The sequence below is a fragment of the Venturia canescens genome, chromosome 3, assembly GCF_019457755.1.
Source record: "Venturia canescens isolate UGA chromosome 3, ASM1945775v1, whole genome shotgun sequence".
NCBI classification, from domain to species: domain Eukaryota; kingdom Metazoa; phylum Arthropoda; class Insecta; order Hymenoptera; family Ichneumonidae; genus Venturia; species Venturia canescens.
In genome coordinates, this window is record NC_057423.1 from 20,159,652 (window position 1) to 20,177,031 (window position 17,380).

Here is a 17,380-nt window from a genome sequence, read left to right on the forward strand (position 1 = left end):
GCGTGGTCGCGCGTCGTTTATACGGCGGTACCTGTTATCTTTTGCGTTGAATATTTCTCGATTCTTTCTTTTGCCTGAGCCTTCACGCTACGATGTCTACTGCGTGTCGTATTTTGATCACTTTCCGATACATTTTTGCGAGCGGCGTTACGCCCTAAATTTCAATCCGTTTCATACCGTCCTAACGTTAATTTTTCTATTACTTTATTTTCTAATCCTCTCTCGATCGACCGGGTGCCGCTACCTTTTGCCTTGCATTACCTGCGACACCGTTCGTTCTGACTTGGGTTATCTTTTGCCTATTACCTCCAGCCCCGCTTGTCGGGTTACTGGCTACCTGTTACCTGCCATGTCAGAGCATCGGTTGTCGTCTATCTACGGCACTTGTGAGATCGCGGGGCGAATCGCTAATCGTTTTCACCCGGCGGATTCGCGCCCGCCGTACGCGAATTTCCATCGTCGCGGCGCAAGACCTAACCGTTGTACGCTCGGACTCGTTAGCGACTTACTTCCCCCCCCGGTTTTGTTTTATATCGCATCCACTCTATTTCTAATATATCTCTCGCTGTATTCTGATCTATTCATCGAGCTTTCGAATAAATTGTGAAACCTTTTCTGAATTACTTGATTTGTGTCGGCTATATTTTTTTGTTGCGTTATGAATTGTTACTCTCTCCCAAGGATCCCCCCCTCTACCTTTTGTACCTCAGCTGAGCTGAGTAGCCGGACCGTCCTCGGTCACTTGTTCCCCTCGTGCTCTCTACATTCTAATTTTGCCTGACGTTACCATCGCGAGATCCGACGAAATTCAAGTCGATTCATTCGGCGGTACTTTGTACCTGGCGCCCAGTCCGTTCTCGCAGCCGGAGAGTAGCGCGAGGCGAGGTGAGTGAGCCGGGAAGGGACGAATCGTACCTCCCCGGGAAAAATTCGTTACAGTATAAAACCATAAACTTCCCCTAGGGAAAAAAAAGGTTGGGACAAGTACATTGATGGTCCCTCGTTTGCTGATAATTCCATCCATAAAAAAACTTTTAAAAAAATTTTCTTTAAAAATTCTCAAAAAAATTATTTTATAAAAAAAATACAGTACAATTCGAAGAAAATTTCACAAATCTTGAAAAAACATTATGTTTAAAAAAAACTATTCTGTATCTATTTTTTAAAGTATCAAAAAAATCAAATAACAAGTAAAAAATAAAAAACCGAAAAATCGCGTTTGAAATCATTTTGGAAACCGATGTCTCATTCTTCTTATTTGATTCGAACAGCTAAATCAATTTTTAAAAATTCCATCTAATTTACGTGCAGCATTAAAATTTATTATATCAATTCGAGGCCAAGTATTTTCTAATAAATTGAAAAAAGTTACCATTTGAGTTACGTGCAGCACTAAAATTTATGATATCAATCGGTGGACAAGTATTTTATTACTAACTCCATATTTTGACATTATTAAATTCTTCTAAGAAGCTTTTAAATCCAAAAAAATCACATGAAAGCTAGTCATATGTTACTCTATGGTGGCAGAGACTTATAAGAAAATCGATTTTTCTCAAACTTTCAGGAGCCTCTGGTATTATCCACAAAATTCGACGTCGATTGGATCGATACAAATTATGTTTAAATAAGAGTTACAAGTACTTGTCCGGCCCATCACTATTCATTCAAATAAAAATCAATCATAAACAAACGAAATTGTCCGGCAGCATCCGATTGAAAATTTATTGAAATGCGATTCATCATTAGTTTAATGTTCTTAATAATAGTATAGGTTCGTTATGCGGAATGAAATTCGTTCGCTGGAAGAAGTGAGAAGTAAAAATTGCCGTCATTAGTACTGAAAATATTTCGTCACAGGTCTGTCCTTGGACTTTGGGGATTTTTTTCCATATGTTTTATCAATTATGAATCAAAGAGCAGGGCCGAAAGCGGGTTGGAGGCTGCGATATGATTTTCGGCTTATATCGTTAGTTTCCACGAAAAAAGACCTATTTTTCGTCAAAAATGTACTGCAAATATTTCGTCACAGGTCTGTTCTTGGACTTTGGCAATTTTTTTCCTTTAACTCTAATATGTTTTGTCAATTAGGAACCCAAGAGCACGGTCGAAAGCGGGTTGGAGGCCGGGATATGATTTTCGGCTTATAACGTTAGAAAAAAGAAAGGAAAAGAAGAAAGACAGATCAAATTCAAGACACAACAAATCCAACCGAATTGGCCATTTTTAAATGTCGCTTTTGCATTCTGAATCTAGACATTTTCGTGTCATCCAAAACGTGCCCCCGACGAAATGTATTTCCAAAGTTTGCAAGTGGCCGCTGAGATCCAGTTATCTACAGTTTGATAGTTGCCGAAAAAAGGCACCTGGAAACATTTATTATGTTAGAACTCAAAGAAGCAAAAAAAACTGAGCGTACTTAATTCAACAGAGCAACGGAATTCAAAGACGTTCAAGGTACCTGCATTGGTTGTGGAGGTAAACAATTTAATTTCAGGATAATTGAGAAATAAATTTAGAAATTCAGAAATTTAGCATAGAATTTAGAAAAAAGAAAATTAAGTTAATTTGTAAAGCTGAAGACTTTTGGGATGAATTTTTGAGATTATATGTTACGGTGGGAGTAAAAAATTTAAATGATTGGCACACATGCTGCGACACAAAAATATGAAAGTTTGCAGGTATTCACTCCATACCACAGTAATACAAACTTCAATACTATTTGAAAAGAAACACATTAAAACTTGCTGAATCAAGTTCCATTACATATTACCATCATTAAAGATAGGGGGTGATACTTAGCACATATATTTATGCAAAGAAATTTCAAAGTTCGCAGGTATCTGCTGTGGTTCAATGTATTTGCACAATGAGCTTCGAAGACAGCAGTTTCGAATGTACCCATAAATGAGTAATTGAAGACTTTTATAATCAATTTTTTACTTCATAATATAGACGTTACAGTTAGAGTCAAAATGTACAATGAATGGCACAGTATTTAAATTGTATAGTTTGCAGATTTTTGCTGTATTTCAATGATCCAAATCTATAGTATTATAGTGAAAAGTTGTTAGAAGTCATGATGTTACATTAAAATAACATAGCGCACATAACATTCAGAAATTCTGTAGGTTTCCATGATGATGGCAGGAATTATACTTAATCGCATCCAAAACTGAGCAACTGTAGATTTATCGTAATGAATCTTTTCACTAATAATTCCACATTTGCAGTTTGTAGAATAGAAATATTCAACATACACGTCATTTCATAAGTATTGTTGTCAAAATTTGTGTTTGCCTACCGCATTCCGAAGATTCGACTTTTCATATTATCAGCAAAAAAAGCATCCAAAGACTTTTTGGAACAAGTTTCAAAATTATTACTCGACAGACCAGGTGGAAAAAGAATAACTACACTTATATCAAGAACAGAAACTGTTTTCAGAATCTGATGTACAAAATGTGCAATTGATGATCATATAGTTGGAAACCTCTTGAATCAAGTTACCACAATCAGCATGAAGAAATAGTAGAAAATCATAGGACACATATTAGGCAACCAATTAATAATATGTATCGATCCGCTGCAAACCGATGGAGTCAAAATAAGGATCGGAAAGAGCAGAGTGAAACTCAATAGGAAGCGTGATATGGGAATATTCAAAAATAATGATGACACAAGAAATAAATTAGAAAACATTTATTCGATTGGAGTTTCTCACATTATATACTAACAGTTCCGTGTGTTCTTGTTTTATTAATTATCAACCATAATATTTCAAATCGCAAAAAGAAAATTTGACATTATAGGTTGACGAGCATTTTTTCTTACAACTTCCAGACCTATTTTTGAAAAACTGATTTTCCTTATTTATATTATTATTCACTAACTGTATGAACGTTTGTTACATTTGTCCCGTACTTCGGAACGTCAAACCCCGGCCGGTTCGTTACGACATAGCTATCAAAGGGAACTCGCATATATAACCTATACATTATTAAACATGATATATAATCACGCAACTGACGATATCTTTACACTTGACAATATTCCGCGTATTCTGGTTTAATTGAAACATTATCTCAGTCGACACTTATTTCCAATCGAACGAAATAATGATATCTTGAAAAGTTTCGTTGACATATGCATCACGCATTTTTCAATATTTTTTATTTTCACACACGGATCAGTCTACATTTACGCGGCCGCTTTTATACCGGTTTAGTATACCATAAGTTTTAACAAAATAAATATTAATATACACTTCGTTAGATTACGCAAAAATTATTTTTATTTTCCGCACGCACTTCATAATATCATAACCATAAACGTCAACACGACGTGAAACTTCGGCTAGTGACTTTCGAGTGCTTTCAAGCTCTCGAACTCCTTAGCTTTCCGCCAAACTTCCTTGCTCTTTTTATTGAATGTCATTGGCCTAAAAATTCACTCACGCTTCATTGGTTGCAACAAAATTTCTCTCACCAGGGATTGGTGATCATGGGGGCCAAGAGGCCTATGTTTGTAGCGGTTGGAGTACGCGTATACAGATACGTCAAATCCTGAATGTGTCAGTAACTTTTGCATAATCTTAAGCCCGTGCAAAGTTTTTTCTCAGAAATTACGACACCGATCATGCTGATTTTGGGCTCATTCGACAGAGAACTTCATAATTAGCTAAAAGTTCAATTTTCAAAGCCATACATAACTCTTGAGCTTCGCAATTAAAGAAAATGACATGCCAATTTTACCCCCACCACCGCGAATCGTTTTATTCAGAGAAAGTATAGTCTCGCGGTGAGAGTCTCAGGCCAGCAGACGATAGGGCTGTCAATGTACTTGTCCCGAGACTCTACCGAGTCTCTTGTTACAAAGAGAAAAATATGAGATCGCGCCAATTAACTTCAAATGGAATAAAAATTCGGGAAAATAATAGTTTTGGATTCGCCATCGCGTTGGCCCCAATTACAGGCAGGTAACTAAAACATCGCAAGCGGCCTACCCGAGTTCGCAAGGTAACTACAGGTAATAGGTAATAGATAACTATGATGAAGGAAATTGTAACGCATTGGTCACTACGGTAATGGAGGCAACAAAGTGATCACTGCAAAACAATTTCTAGTAAATTACGCGGGTGTCGTAGGTAGCGCAAAGGCAAAAGGTAATCGACACCAGGTAATTCTCTACCCCATTGTTACAACCCACTCCTATTTAATTTAACCAATTAATAATAACTACTCAATGTAATCATAAATAATAATCATAAGAATAACAAGAATAACCAGAGTATTGATCGGAACCTTTCGAAGGGAATTCCGAAGGCTATAAAATTCGAACCAGCTATGGAAACAGCAATAAAAATTAATCCGAAATCTGGAACCAAAGAGGACCATAGGTGATTCTCTACTACCGCATATTCAAGAAGAATCAGGCTACTGTGATTCAGTCACCACTTTAATACGACAAGATTATTATAAAGCAGGCGACACACAGGCGTGACAGGACTAGAGCCAAGAGATGACGTAATCCGCTACTTTCCTTAATATATATTATTTTTCTTAACACCCCATTTACTTTTTACTTCAATAACCACAAGTAAACAAATTCCTTGTTGGGAGGGGGGGGGGGGGGGTGAGAACGCTGGATGCTGCGCATTACTGAGAACGCAGCTCAAATTTATAACTAATCCACAAATCAGTGAACAAAACCATTTCCCACTCTGAGAACGAAGGATCAACGTCAAAAATGAGCCAGATCGCGACTCGATTTAACGACTTATCAGCAAACCAGGAATCAAAAACCCTCTCCTAAAACCAGAGAGAAAAGGACAGAACCAAAATTAGTCAAAACAGGACTTGATCCGCGCATCCGTGGATAGGAACCTTTTTCCTCCACCAAAGGAAAAATGGGCTATACCAAAAATTAGTCATATCACGCAATTCCATCAGTAAATCTACGTTATAGGAATCTTTTCCCACCACTGAAAAAACAAAAAGTCAGCATATCTACGTAATATATTTAATTTATATTAAATATATTACGTGTCTGTGTGAACTTGTAATCAGCTTGTGTAACCAATGGATAATAATAAACCACAAGGACAAAAAACCAACGTGAGTAACAAAACCTTTTTCCTTAAAACTCCTCATTATATTTCACCATCCGCGGCTTCTGGAACCATCGGCCCCGACATTCTCTCCATACCAAGAGACTAGATTTCCGTCCCTGGAAAAAGGACTTAATTGTCTTGACCCGAAAGAGAAGTCATACCCGTGTTACGTCCTCTACAATTCCGATAAGTTCCCGGGGACGTAACACCATAATTCAATCGCAAGATATTCTAGAACACGGCGACAAAGATTACGAAAGATAGCGACCACGTGAATTTCGGCCACGCGAAAGGTAACGCCGGAGTTCCGCGGTCCTGAACAATACACGGAGTCAACGCGAAAGGCAAAAGATAGGCGAGAATACGATCGGCGATGGAAATAACATAATTTGACAATAGAATATTTCGAAAAAGATAATAGAAAATACGTCGATCGGTTAAGGCAGCGAATAGTACAATCGAACATCAGAAGAAATGCGCGATACAAAGTGAACGAAAGAAAAATACTGAAGAATAAAGGCTTGACTAACCGCCGCACATTCCGAACGCGATAATGGGAGCCAGAGAGATGCAGCGAAAATATCGCGCGATGAACGCGCTCGCTAGAGCCCTGGACACGTGTAGGGAGAGAGAGACAAAAGATAACTCGAATTTTACTGTGCGTAATACTCGGCGCTTCATCAAAACTCGAACGAATAATCGTCGGTAGAATTTTCTCGAAATAAAGCAATACTGCAGGGAACCAAATTAAGACCAAATCCCCTGATTTGTCTTGTTGAGTTGAGTTGAGTTTCTGAATAAACTGCACGAAAATGGACACACGGGAAGTATCGGCCACAATCTCGCTCGATACTTCGTCGCACATGTCTCCCCAAAAGAAGATGCTCCCAGGCAACAAAACTCAAAAAAGGAGCTAAATTCCGAAAAACGATATGCTCAACTCTGCCTTTTGGTTCTCGCGAACGAGATTGGATCGAGCAACAGCAAGGCATCGTTATAATAAAAGATGGTACGCGAAGCCAAGCGGCGGAAGCGATCCCGAATATCTCAAAACGAAATTGAAATTCACTGTAAATAAGCATCAAATTAACTCAAAATAAGCAACGAAATTCTCTCTCTTCCTGCCACGTAGGTAATAAGTAGCTAAATATAATTCAAACCGGTAATGTAGGCGGCTTTTCAAACTTAAAATTATATTTACGCAATGGTGAGTCCCGTTCCGACCAACACCCGACGAGTCGAAAAGTCATCAAAATGGGCCGTAAACCCGGTCCATTGGTCGACACAATTCGTACGAGTGGCGGGGTAAAATGTCACGTCGCATTATATCTTAACCTGTCTTGTGCAGGGACATTGGTGCCATTCGGCAACGAATGAGGTGCGTGGTCCAGCACAAACTCTTCACTTTTTCATTTTTTTAATTTGTAGACGATAGAAGAGGTTACCAAATTGATTTTTTCATTTTTAAATTCAAGATTGTTAAAATTTCATGCGAATTTGTGGAGTGACAAGAACAATAGTATATTACACTACAAGGGCAGGAAGTTTGATATTCCGGATAAGTTTGATATTCAAGAATATCAAACTTTCTGCCCTTGTAGTGTAATATACTATAAGGAATCAGGTTATAATAATTTCGATTTCATTGTCCAATCGAGTTACCGTACGACACAGATTATAAGTGAAATTGTAAAAAAAAATCATAAAAACTATTTTTGCGGATTCGAATCCAATAAAGTCAATTATAAACTTAATAAAAAGCAAATCACTTAGAGATTCCGTTCAAGCGGCATTCTTTTCGGTGAACGTCTTTTTGTTTCGAAATATATGTGTACATGTACGAGTGCATCTTCATTTCCTCTTTCAAATAAAAACAAACCGAAATATTACAATTGTCATTGATAAGTGTAAAAGAATGCTTAATTCGAGTGTCTTCAATTGTTTTTCCAGTATCGAATCGTGTTTTCAATCTTCTTTCCTGTTTCTGAACTTTGGCGTGGGGCACACCCATATTGCTCTAAAAATGTCGAATGATTTTCATATATTTTACTATTATTAAGTAGGATTTTATTGAGAATTTGCATCATATTACGTAACACTGCAACACGTCTCCATTCTTTAAATTTTCAAGATGATTAAACGCTCTCGCTCAATATATTTAACTCCTCCGCAAGCTATGGGGACAGTAGTGAAATTGTTTACGTGATCATATGTAACGTTTTTGTCCACTGGTGGCAGGGGTGCCACACAGGTACCTCAGAGCAATAAACGTAGACGATAAAGACGATGACGATAACAACGAGGACATGTGGACGTGGACGAGGACGACGACGACGACAACGACGAGGCCGAAGTTCAGAACGAAAAAACTTGTGAATGTTTTATGAATTAGTGAAGAAACAAAAATAAATTTAATTTTGTTAATCTTAAAAACGGTCGAGTGAATTTTTATTTCGAAGAAAAAACTCGTGGCATGACAATAAATATATCGCACTAGCGAGATTTTCGGAATTTTGAGCTTTCTGGTTATGTCAAGAACGGAATTTTATAGAACCCCTCATAAAACCAAAATATGGACCTGAGCTTGCAGAAGAATTTTTTTTATATCTCCTAGAAACTTTTGAGATGATAAGACTGGAAAGAAAAATAAAAAAAATTTTTTGGGCCACCTTAATGTTTATGAGGTATACTAGCCCAAGTGAGTAAACCCGTGTCCCTGACCCTTTCAGATTTAGTTAAAATGATCACATCGAGTCTAAAAAACACCCTCATTATATTCTTAGACTGTTCCAAACATTCAGAAAAATTATTCAACGGAATTAATTTGAGAATCAAAATAATTCAGTATTGGCTGAAGGTGAGCTATTTGAGAATTTTTTGGATTTGCGAGATCGTTAATAGCTTGTAAAACACCGAGAAAATGATCTTCCCACTACGGGTAATGGCTTCAAATTTTTTATATACTATCACTGTGTTTTTAGAATTTTTTCAAATTTTTTAAACATAACTTTTTTTTCGAAAATTTGTTTTTTCCGCAATAAGGGATGTTCTCAATACTCTAAAAATATGATGGGGGTGTTTTTTATACTCAATTTGATCATACAACAAAATTTTTTTAAATCCGAGAGACTCAGGGTCACGGGTTTACACACATGGACTGGAATACCTCATATATAATGAAACCGAGTTAGTAATACCCAATGTAGTGCATTGCTGCATTGAGATACCGAACCCTAGTTATCTGGAGCAACAACGCTAGATATTAGGATGCTGGCAGATCATTTGTTATCACTCTTGAAATAATATTTCCTAATATTTTCTTAGCGAGAGATAATAATAATAATTTTCGTTCTTCAAATTTCTATGATCTGAAGATATGTAAAAAAAAACACATTTGGTGCGATGTGTTTCATTCATTCAAAATACCGAAAGCTTGCAGAGATGTGGTGATTTTCCAAGACAGCACGATCGTTGTACAGTAACGCAGTATCGCTTCCAGACATGACGTGGAAATTATTCGTCGTTCCTGTGTGCTCGTAATCATGAATGATAGCAGCAACGAGAGTTGCGAAAATCTCGAGATCTGACAGCCAGTTCTGAAATGATTGCCATATCATATAATGCAATAGTGTACGGCACATTATCGGGTCGATTCAATGGACCTAATTTTTCCTCATGCCAAAAATATCAGCATTGGTGATACATTACGGCGATACCGACATTGATCGGTACCCCGTTTTATGAGAATCCTCATGTCACTCTCCCAAGAATTTTATAATTTTTTCCGAGTCTCTGCAAAGCGCTTTTTATGGTTTTCCGAATGTTTTCCCATCAGAAATAAGCAAAGCTCTACCCAAACTTTTTAACCATCAAAGTACAAAAAACCGTCATCAAACTAGAAGTGCACTCATTGTCGTCTTCCTCATGGAGTCTATGAGTACGAATTCGGTTACTTAAAAATTTGATATCAAGGAGATATTATCGAATTTTTTGAAATTGAGAATTTCAAAAAATGTATGATAGACCTCCCGAAAAAAATTCCGTGCATTTTAGACAAGCCCCTAGAGAATTTTTTTTTTATGTCTGACACTAATCAATTGTAGTAAATATGAAACTGAAAATGAAACTGATATTCAATTTTTTAAATCCTCATTTTGATTATATTCGAGTTCATGGTTTGTGAAATGACATTTCGTAAAAGTATCAAAAATATAGATATTTCTAGTTATAATTGACATTGATGGAAAGTATAAGAATTCATAGAACAGACGACAGGCACGTCGATTACTCGCCGAAAATTAAGTCTACGAAGGAAAACTTACCATCAAGCCTGTTTGACATAAAACCCAATGCATCGTTTGCGCCACGTCAGCAGCGTGAAGATTATTGTGGTAGGGATTTCTGTGCCTACAGTAGCCCTCCTCGACTCTTGAGAGAAAATTTTCGAGGACGATCGGTGGAACCTTGAACTTGTGGATCATACCGTAGCGATTGAGAAGGTCGTAGCCCAGATACTTGACCGGAGCACCCATCGCGGCGTCGTTCAGAGAAAATGCATCAAAGGACCAGTCGTCAAGTGTCTGCAAGTAATTAATTCATTGTGAAATCAATTATATGATTTTCTTCAATGTTGAAGTAAATTAAATGATTAATGACGAAATGGTCTAAATGTGAAACTCCAAACTTAGGAGCAAAATATTTATATCCTTCATGTACTGAACACTAGACCCAACCACCATTCTAATGCCTGTCTTGGAACAATGTTTCTTAAGTTGCTGATCAATGTGTCGAAAATCTAAGCAACGGTAATTTTCAAAACATGTGTTTTTTTCTTGAACTTTATGTCTTAGAATTGAGTATATTAAGTGTAACCTAACGATCTTTTACCGACCCGGGCCTGAACGCCGCTACGCATTGATTCGAGTTACCTTAAAGAAAAGAAGCAGGTATAAAAGAAACGTGAGAACGCGGAATTTGATTTTGAAAAATTTAACAATTCCGATTTATTCTATTTTATCGATTTTACACTATATTTCGTTTTGGATTGATCATTATGAAATATTCGCGATCGCGTTCGCTGATTGTGGAAACTTTTATTGCGCTCGCTGTTGTTGAATTGATCCCTTTCTAATTACGCGATTTTCGCTCGCTTTTAAAAATAACAAAGTTTCGATAATTCAAAAGTGATTCGATTTCATACAATAGAAGAAATTATTACAGGTTTGGCGCGATATAACCTTGAATTCGCACCGCGGCCTTTTGAATTATATAAAATGTACAAGTTTTACAAAATTTACAAAAATCTTGGTTTTGTTTGATTCTGACTCGATTGATTTCAATTTTGAATTTAAAAAGAAAATTTACAGAATCTACAAATTTACAAATAAAATCATCCCTGATTCTAGCAACGCAAAAAATGAAGGTTAGATTTAGGATGCGGACCCCAGATACGTCACTGACTCTCACCGATATCCTGAGCATCCGCGAGGTTAGGTAATTAATTGTCCACGGACCACGGGATGAGAACGTCGCCGAACCCCTCCAATGTCCCGTGCAACAACAACTCGGAAAATATTGTATAGATTAGGGATTGGATCCTGGATTACGGGATCGATACGTTGCCGAGTCTCACCAATATCCCAGGCATCCAAGGAAAATAGGTTAGGTTTTATAGGTTTGGGTTGCTAGTATCACGGACGGAGATCAGCCTTTTTGTTCCAAGTCAGAATTTTGAGGAAGGACTGCCTCCCGAATGAGTCGCGCAGCGCTTCTTATACCCGTTTCCCCACCATAAAATTATCGAACGCTGAATTTTCGATTTTCGGATCGGTTCTGCGCATCTTTTCGTAACGAGACTCGCTATTGCATCGTTGCCATGATTCGTGCCTTGCCATTGGCCGATCGCGATTTTGCCCGATGTGCCGAATACCGATTTTATGTTTTTCAGAATTATTTTACAATGAAAAAATAAAAAAATTACTCAATTAATTATTCAACAATTTTTACAAATATTTTATCTCATAACAAAGTTCAATTTATAAAGACTTAACATGGTCGAAAAATGGTTGTTTGGGTCGCGGCTGGATCGAAAACATTCGATCTATGCATGCGCAGTACAGCACATTTTTATTTTATTATTTTCAGGATTTTATTACAAAAGTTTATGTCGCAATTATTTTTCTTCGATTCATTATAATTTTGCGCTTCATTTGAGCCTAGTTACATAATTTTACGTGATCGCATTGAATTTTTATTGACAAAAAAAAATGTATTAGTTCGTTTTTAATAGCGGCGCCGCTAGTATCGCACTCCACCGCTTGTATCGGGCCTTTGTATTGCTCACCAGTGCAGCCGCTGCCCGGCCAGTAGTGACGCGTCTCACCGGTCGTTGTGCGCGCTCGGGAAAAACATCGCGACGCCGCGCCGCGTCGCTATGTATTTCGAGGTTATGTTCGGTTTCGGGTCGTTCAGAAAGTGTTACGTCACATAAGAGAATGGACCAATTGATAAAATACTCCGACGCACGCTCCTTACTTAGTGCCACTGCGGAGCTTGTAAGGAGTCGCTGCACAGTATCGCCAGATGTCATGGCGCATATCTTCCATCGATTCGAAAGCAACAGACACGTTTGTGTCGGAAGACATTCGCCCGCACGCGTGTGCATGTGCCCGCTTTACAAAAGTTCTCGCTTCACGATGTAATGTAAATAGATAAACTATTTTATATTGTTTATAAAAACGAGCGTTCCAAATGCTTGGACTGAACAGACTAGCAACGAAATGACCAACTAAATATAGTCATTTGTTGAATTTCTCTGAAATTCAGATGGATTTCAAATCGATATTTGTCACGCGGCATTTTTGATACCTAAGTTAAAATAATCAAACAAAAAAAAGCGTTGACATGGGAGAGGCGAGAGCTATATGTAGCTCGAGAATGTGATTTAAAGCTGAATCCATATGGAAATCAGCAGGAGGATAAAGAATAAAGTTTTGAGCAATGAAAAAATGATGTAAAATCCTGTGATAAAAAGTTCATGGGTTCAAATATATTGAAATATCGAATCTAATGTTGTTTCTTTATTCGTGCTCTTATTCGGGAAATCTCGAAATCAGAGTCCCGCTGTTAGTTTGATAGATCCAGCTGTCGGTTTCACAATTGTGTGTATAGTTGCGTGGTGGTTTGACACATGCCGTTATCAAGAGACTCGGACAAGTACATTGACAGCCCTGTCGTCTGCTGGCCTGAGGCTCTCGCCGAGACTATCTTTTCTCTGAATAAAACGATTCGCGGTGGTGGGGGTAAAACTGGCATGTCATTTTCTTTAATTGCGAAGCTCATGAGTTATGTACGGCTTTGAAAATTGAACCTTCAGCTAATTAAGAAGTTCTCTGTCGAATGAGCCCAAAATCAGCATGATCGGTGTCGTGATTTCTGGGAAAAAACTTTGCACGGGCTTAAGATTATGCAAAAGTCACTAACAAATTCAGGATTTGACGTATATGTATACACGTACTCCAACCGCTACAAACATAGGCCCCTTGGCCCCCATGATCACCAATCCCTGGTGAGAGAAATTTTGTTGCAACCAATGAAGGGTGAGAGAATTTTTAGGCCAATGACATTCAATAAAAAGAGCAGGGAAGTTTAGCGGAAAGCTAAGGAGCTTGTAAGCTCGAAAGTCACGAGCCGAAGTTTCACGTCATGTTGACATTTGGGGTTATGATGTTATGAAGTGCGTGCGGGAAAATAAAAATAATTTTCACGTTATCTAACGGAGTGCATATTAGTATTTATTTTGTTAAAACTTCTAGTATACTAACCCGGTATAAAAGCGACCGCGTAAATGTAGTCTATGATCTGTGTTATAAAAAATGCGCGATGCGTACGTCAACGAAACTTTTCAAGATTTCATTATTTCGTTCGATTGTAAATAATTGTCAACTGAGATAATTTTTCAATTAAACCAAAGTGAGCGGAACATTGTCCAGTGTAAATATATCGTCAGTTGCGTGATCATATATCATGTGTAATAATGTATTTATACACATGTTTATTTATATCATGTGTATAATGTGTTTGACGTTACGAAGTGCGGGACAAATGTAACAAACGTTCGCATAGTTATTGAATAATAAAATCCCATGTGACACTCGTGTAGTTCAAAACACAAATGCACGATGATTTATAATAAGTTGATCAATCTATTCTCTTGAAACTTGCTTCAAATGGCCAATTCATTACTAAAGGTTATAAAAAAAACCATTCCAAAAAAATGAATTTTCTAAATCTTGGTAATGTATGAAAAACGTTTAATTCAAAGGAACAAAAAGTTGTCAAATAAATGCAAAAGTGACGGGTACATCGGATGACGAATGAAAAAAATTCAAAACATAATGGTATGTAAAAAAAAATTACGAAGCCAACTGTAAATAATTTCAACAAAACAATTAAGAAAAGCTTTCACAAATCATGAAAAAACATTATATTGAAAAAAATACAAATCCGTAAATATATTGTAAAGGAAAAAAAATTGAAATAGAACGTGAGAAATTCATTCCTACGGGAAGCATCCGGAACTTGAGAAAGTTATAGATAATCAAAAAAGTTACCATCTGAGTTATGTGCAGCACTAAAATTTATAACATCAATCGGAGAATGAGTATTTTATTAGTATATAATCCACAATTTTTCACAATATGGAATTGTTCTGAGAAGCGTCCGAATCCGAAAAAAATCAGGATCCCCTGGTATTCACAATATTCCACGTTGATTTCGTATCGGTACAAATGATGTTTAAATATGTGCTGAAAGTACTTGTCCGGCCCATCACTTTTCATTCATATTGCTCATTCAAATAAAAATCAAATTAGACGTTAATTCATGCGTTATTTTCATGAAACTAGCATTAACCCTGGCGTTACACGCCCACTTAAATTTGGACATCATTCCACATATGCTCGGCGGCAACTATCTCTTCGCAACAGTTCGGGACAACGAATAAATAAAACCATTGCAACGGATAGAAGCTTTACATTTCAATATTTCGAAATTTATTTCTTTAAGAAAGAGAGATTAGTAATTCACTAGGGAATCACTTTTAATCGAATTTCAAAACACTTTTTCATTAATTCACAATAATATTTCTTGTATATTACAGAAAAATTTGTTTGCATTTTGTCTATAATGAATGCAATTAAGTTAAAATCTCTAGGAGGTCATTTTCTCGATTTGCGGAAAATTCGTCGAAAAAACAATTCATCGAATCACAATTCATCGAATCAAAATTCGTCGAATCACGATACTTTAAAAATTTGTCGAAAACTCGTTAGAAATACTGTTTTTGATTGTTGGGTGGGTCCGGAATATCATTCAATAGGGTTCGTAACGTTGAGACGAATTTTTTTTTTTTTTGAAAAATATTTAAAAATGTTGAAATTTATTTCTCCATTTCAACACACCTTTGATGTGTGGGCAGAATTATTGGGTGGGTTTGGAGCACCTTCGATGTGTGTGGGGAATCGTTGGGTGAGTTTGGAGCACCTTCGATGTGTGCGTAGAATCGTTGGGTGGGTTTGGAGCACCTTCGATGTGTGTGCGGAAACGTTGGGTGGGTTCGGAGCACCTTCGATGTGTGTGCGGAATCGTTGGGTGGGTTTGGAGCACCTTCGATGTGTGTGCGGAATCGTTGGGTGGGTTTGGAGCACCTTCGATGTGTGTGCGGAATCGTTGGGTGGGTTTGGAGCACTATCGACGTGTGTGCGGAATCGTTGGGTGGGTTTGGAGCACCTTCGATGTGTGTGTGGAATCGTTGGGTGAGTTTGGAGCACCCTCGATGTATATGCGGAATCGTTGGGTGGGTTTGGAATATTTTTCTTATTTCACATTTCAATGATTTTCTCCCCCACTAAAATTGATCGTGGCCAAAAAAGTTGTAAAATAGAATTATTGTATGAAATTGAAAATATTGAACTGCTTTTCAATTTATTACACCATCCATAAAAAAAAAACTTGGAAATCGATGCCTCATTCTTCTTATTTGATTCAAACAGCTAAATCAATTGAAAAAAATTCCATCTAATTTACGTGCAGCATTAAAATTTTGAAAACATTTTGAAAAACGATGCCCCATTCTTCTTATCTTATTCTAACAACGAAATCAATCGAATCAAAAATTCGATCTAAATTACTTGCAGCATTAGAATTTATTATATCAATTCGAGGCCAAGTATTTTCTAATGAATTGAAAAAAGTTACCACTTGAGTTACGTGCAGCACTAAAATTTATGATATCAACCAGTGGACAAGTATTTTATTAGTAACTCCAAATTTTGACATTATTAAATTGTTCTAAGAAGCTTTTAAATAAAAAAAAAATCACATGAAAGCTAATCATTTGTTACTCTATGGTGACAGAGACTTATAAGAAAATCAATTTTTCTCAGACTTTCAGGATCCTTTGGTATTATTCACAAAATTCAACGTCGATTGGATCGATACAAATTATGTTTAAATAAGTGTTAAAAGTACTTGTCCGGCCCATCACTATTCATTCAATAAAAAATCAATCATAGAAAAACGAAATTGTACGGCAGAATCTGGTTAAAAATTTGTTGAAATGCGATTCATTATTAGTTTAATGCTTTTAATAATAGTATAGGTTAGTTCGTATTCCGTATGGAATTCGTTCGCTGGAAGAATAAGTACGAAGTAAAAATTGACATCATTGAATATAAACTGGAGAGTTATTTTGGAAGCTTGAACATATATATTATGTACAATTTGTTTCATTGTATTGATTTTCCTTAAAATTTGACAGAAGGAGAAAGAAAAATATATATATAATGTTCACAAAGTCCACCAGATTTCGCAATTTTCACATATGTTTATTGAATTCTAATGCTAGTTATTTTTATTTCATTAAAAAACGTGCTTCCAAGGACTTTTTGAAGCAATCTTTTCCATTCGTATTATCATTCCCAGAGATAGAAAGTTGACGCACCCACGTCGATGCACAAAATTTTCAAACTCTGCATGTAGCCACCAAGGTTCAACCGGACAAAAGAAAAAGTATGAAGTGCGTCAAGACCTACAGAATTGCTTACTTTTTAATATGAGCATTGCATTTTGAAAACATAATTTCTTATGCCATTCATAAACAGGCCATCGCTGACTTTTTGTATCATTCATCATTATTTTTTATTATTGATTATTATTTATAATCCATTTCCAAATCCTATGATTCATGTATAATTTTTATTATTTGTA

General features: G+C 36.7%; 1 protein-coding gene across 12 annotated transcripts in view; it reads right to left on the minus strand.

Moving 5' to 3' along the window:
• LOC122408384 (calcium/calmodulin-dependent 3',5'-cyclic nucleotide phosphodiesterase 1-like) overlaps window positions 1-17,380 on the minus strand; it is an 885,001-nt gene that overhangs the window by 103,910 nt on the left and 763,711 nt on the right. For all 12 annotated transcript variants that reach the window (XR_006260480.1, XM_043415134.1, XM_043415133.1 and 9 more), the window contains 2 exons: window positions 10,435-10,692; window positions 9,539-9,708 (listed from right to left, as the gene is read on the minus strand). Coding sequence is in view for 11 of the 12 variants with exons in the window: in XM_043415134.1 (XP_043271069.1) it covers window positions 9,539-9,708; window positions 10,435-10,692 (428 nt within the window). In the remaining variant the exon portion in view is untranslated. The remainder of the gene's footprint in view (window positions 1-9,538; window positions 9,709-10,434; window positions 10,693-17,380) is intronic.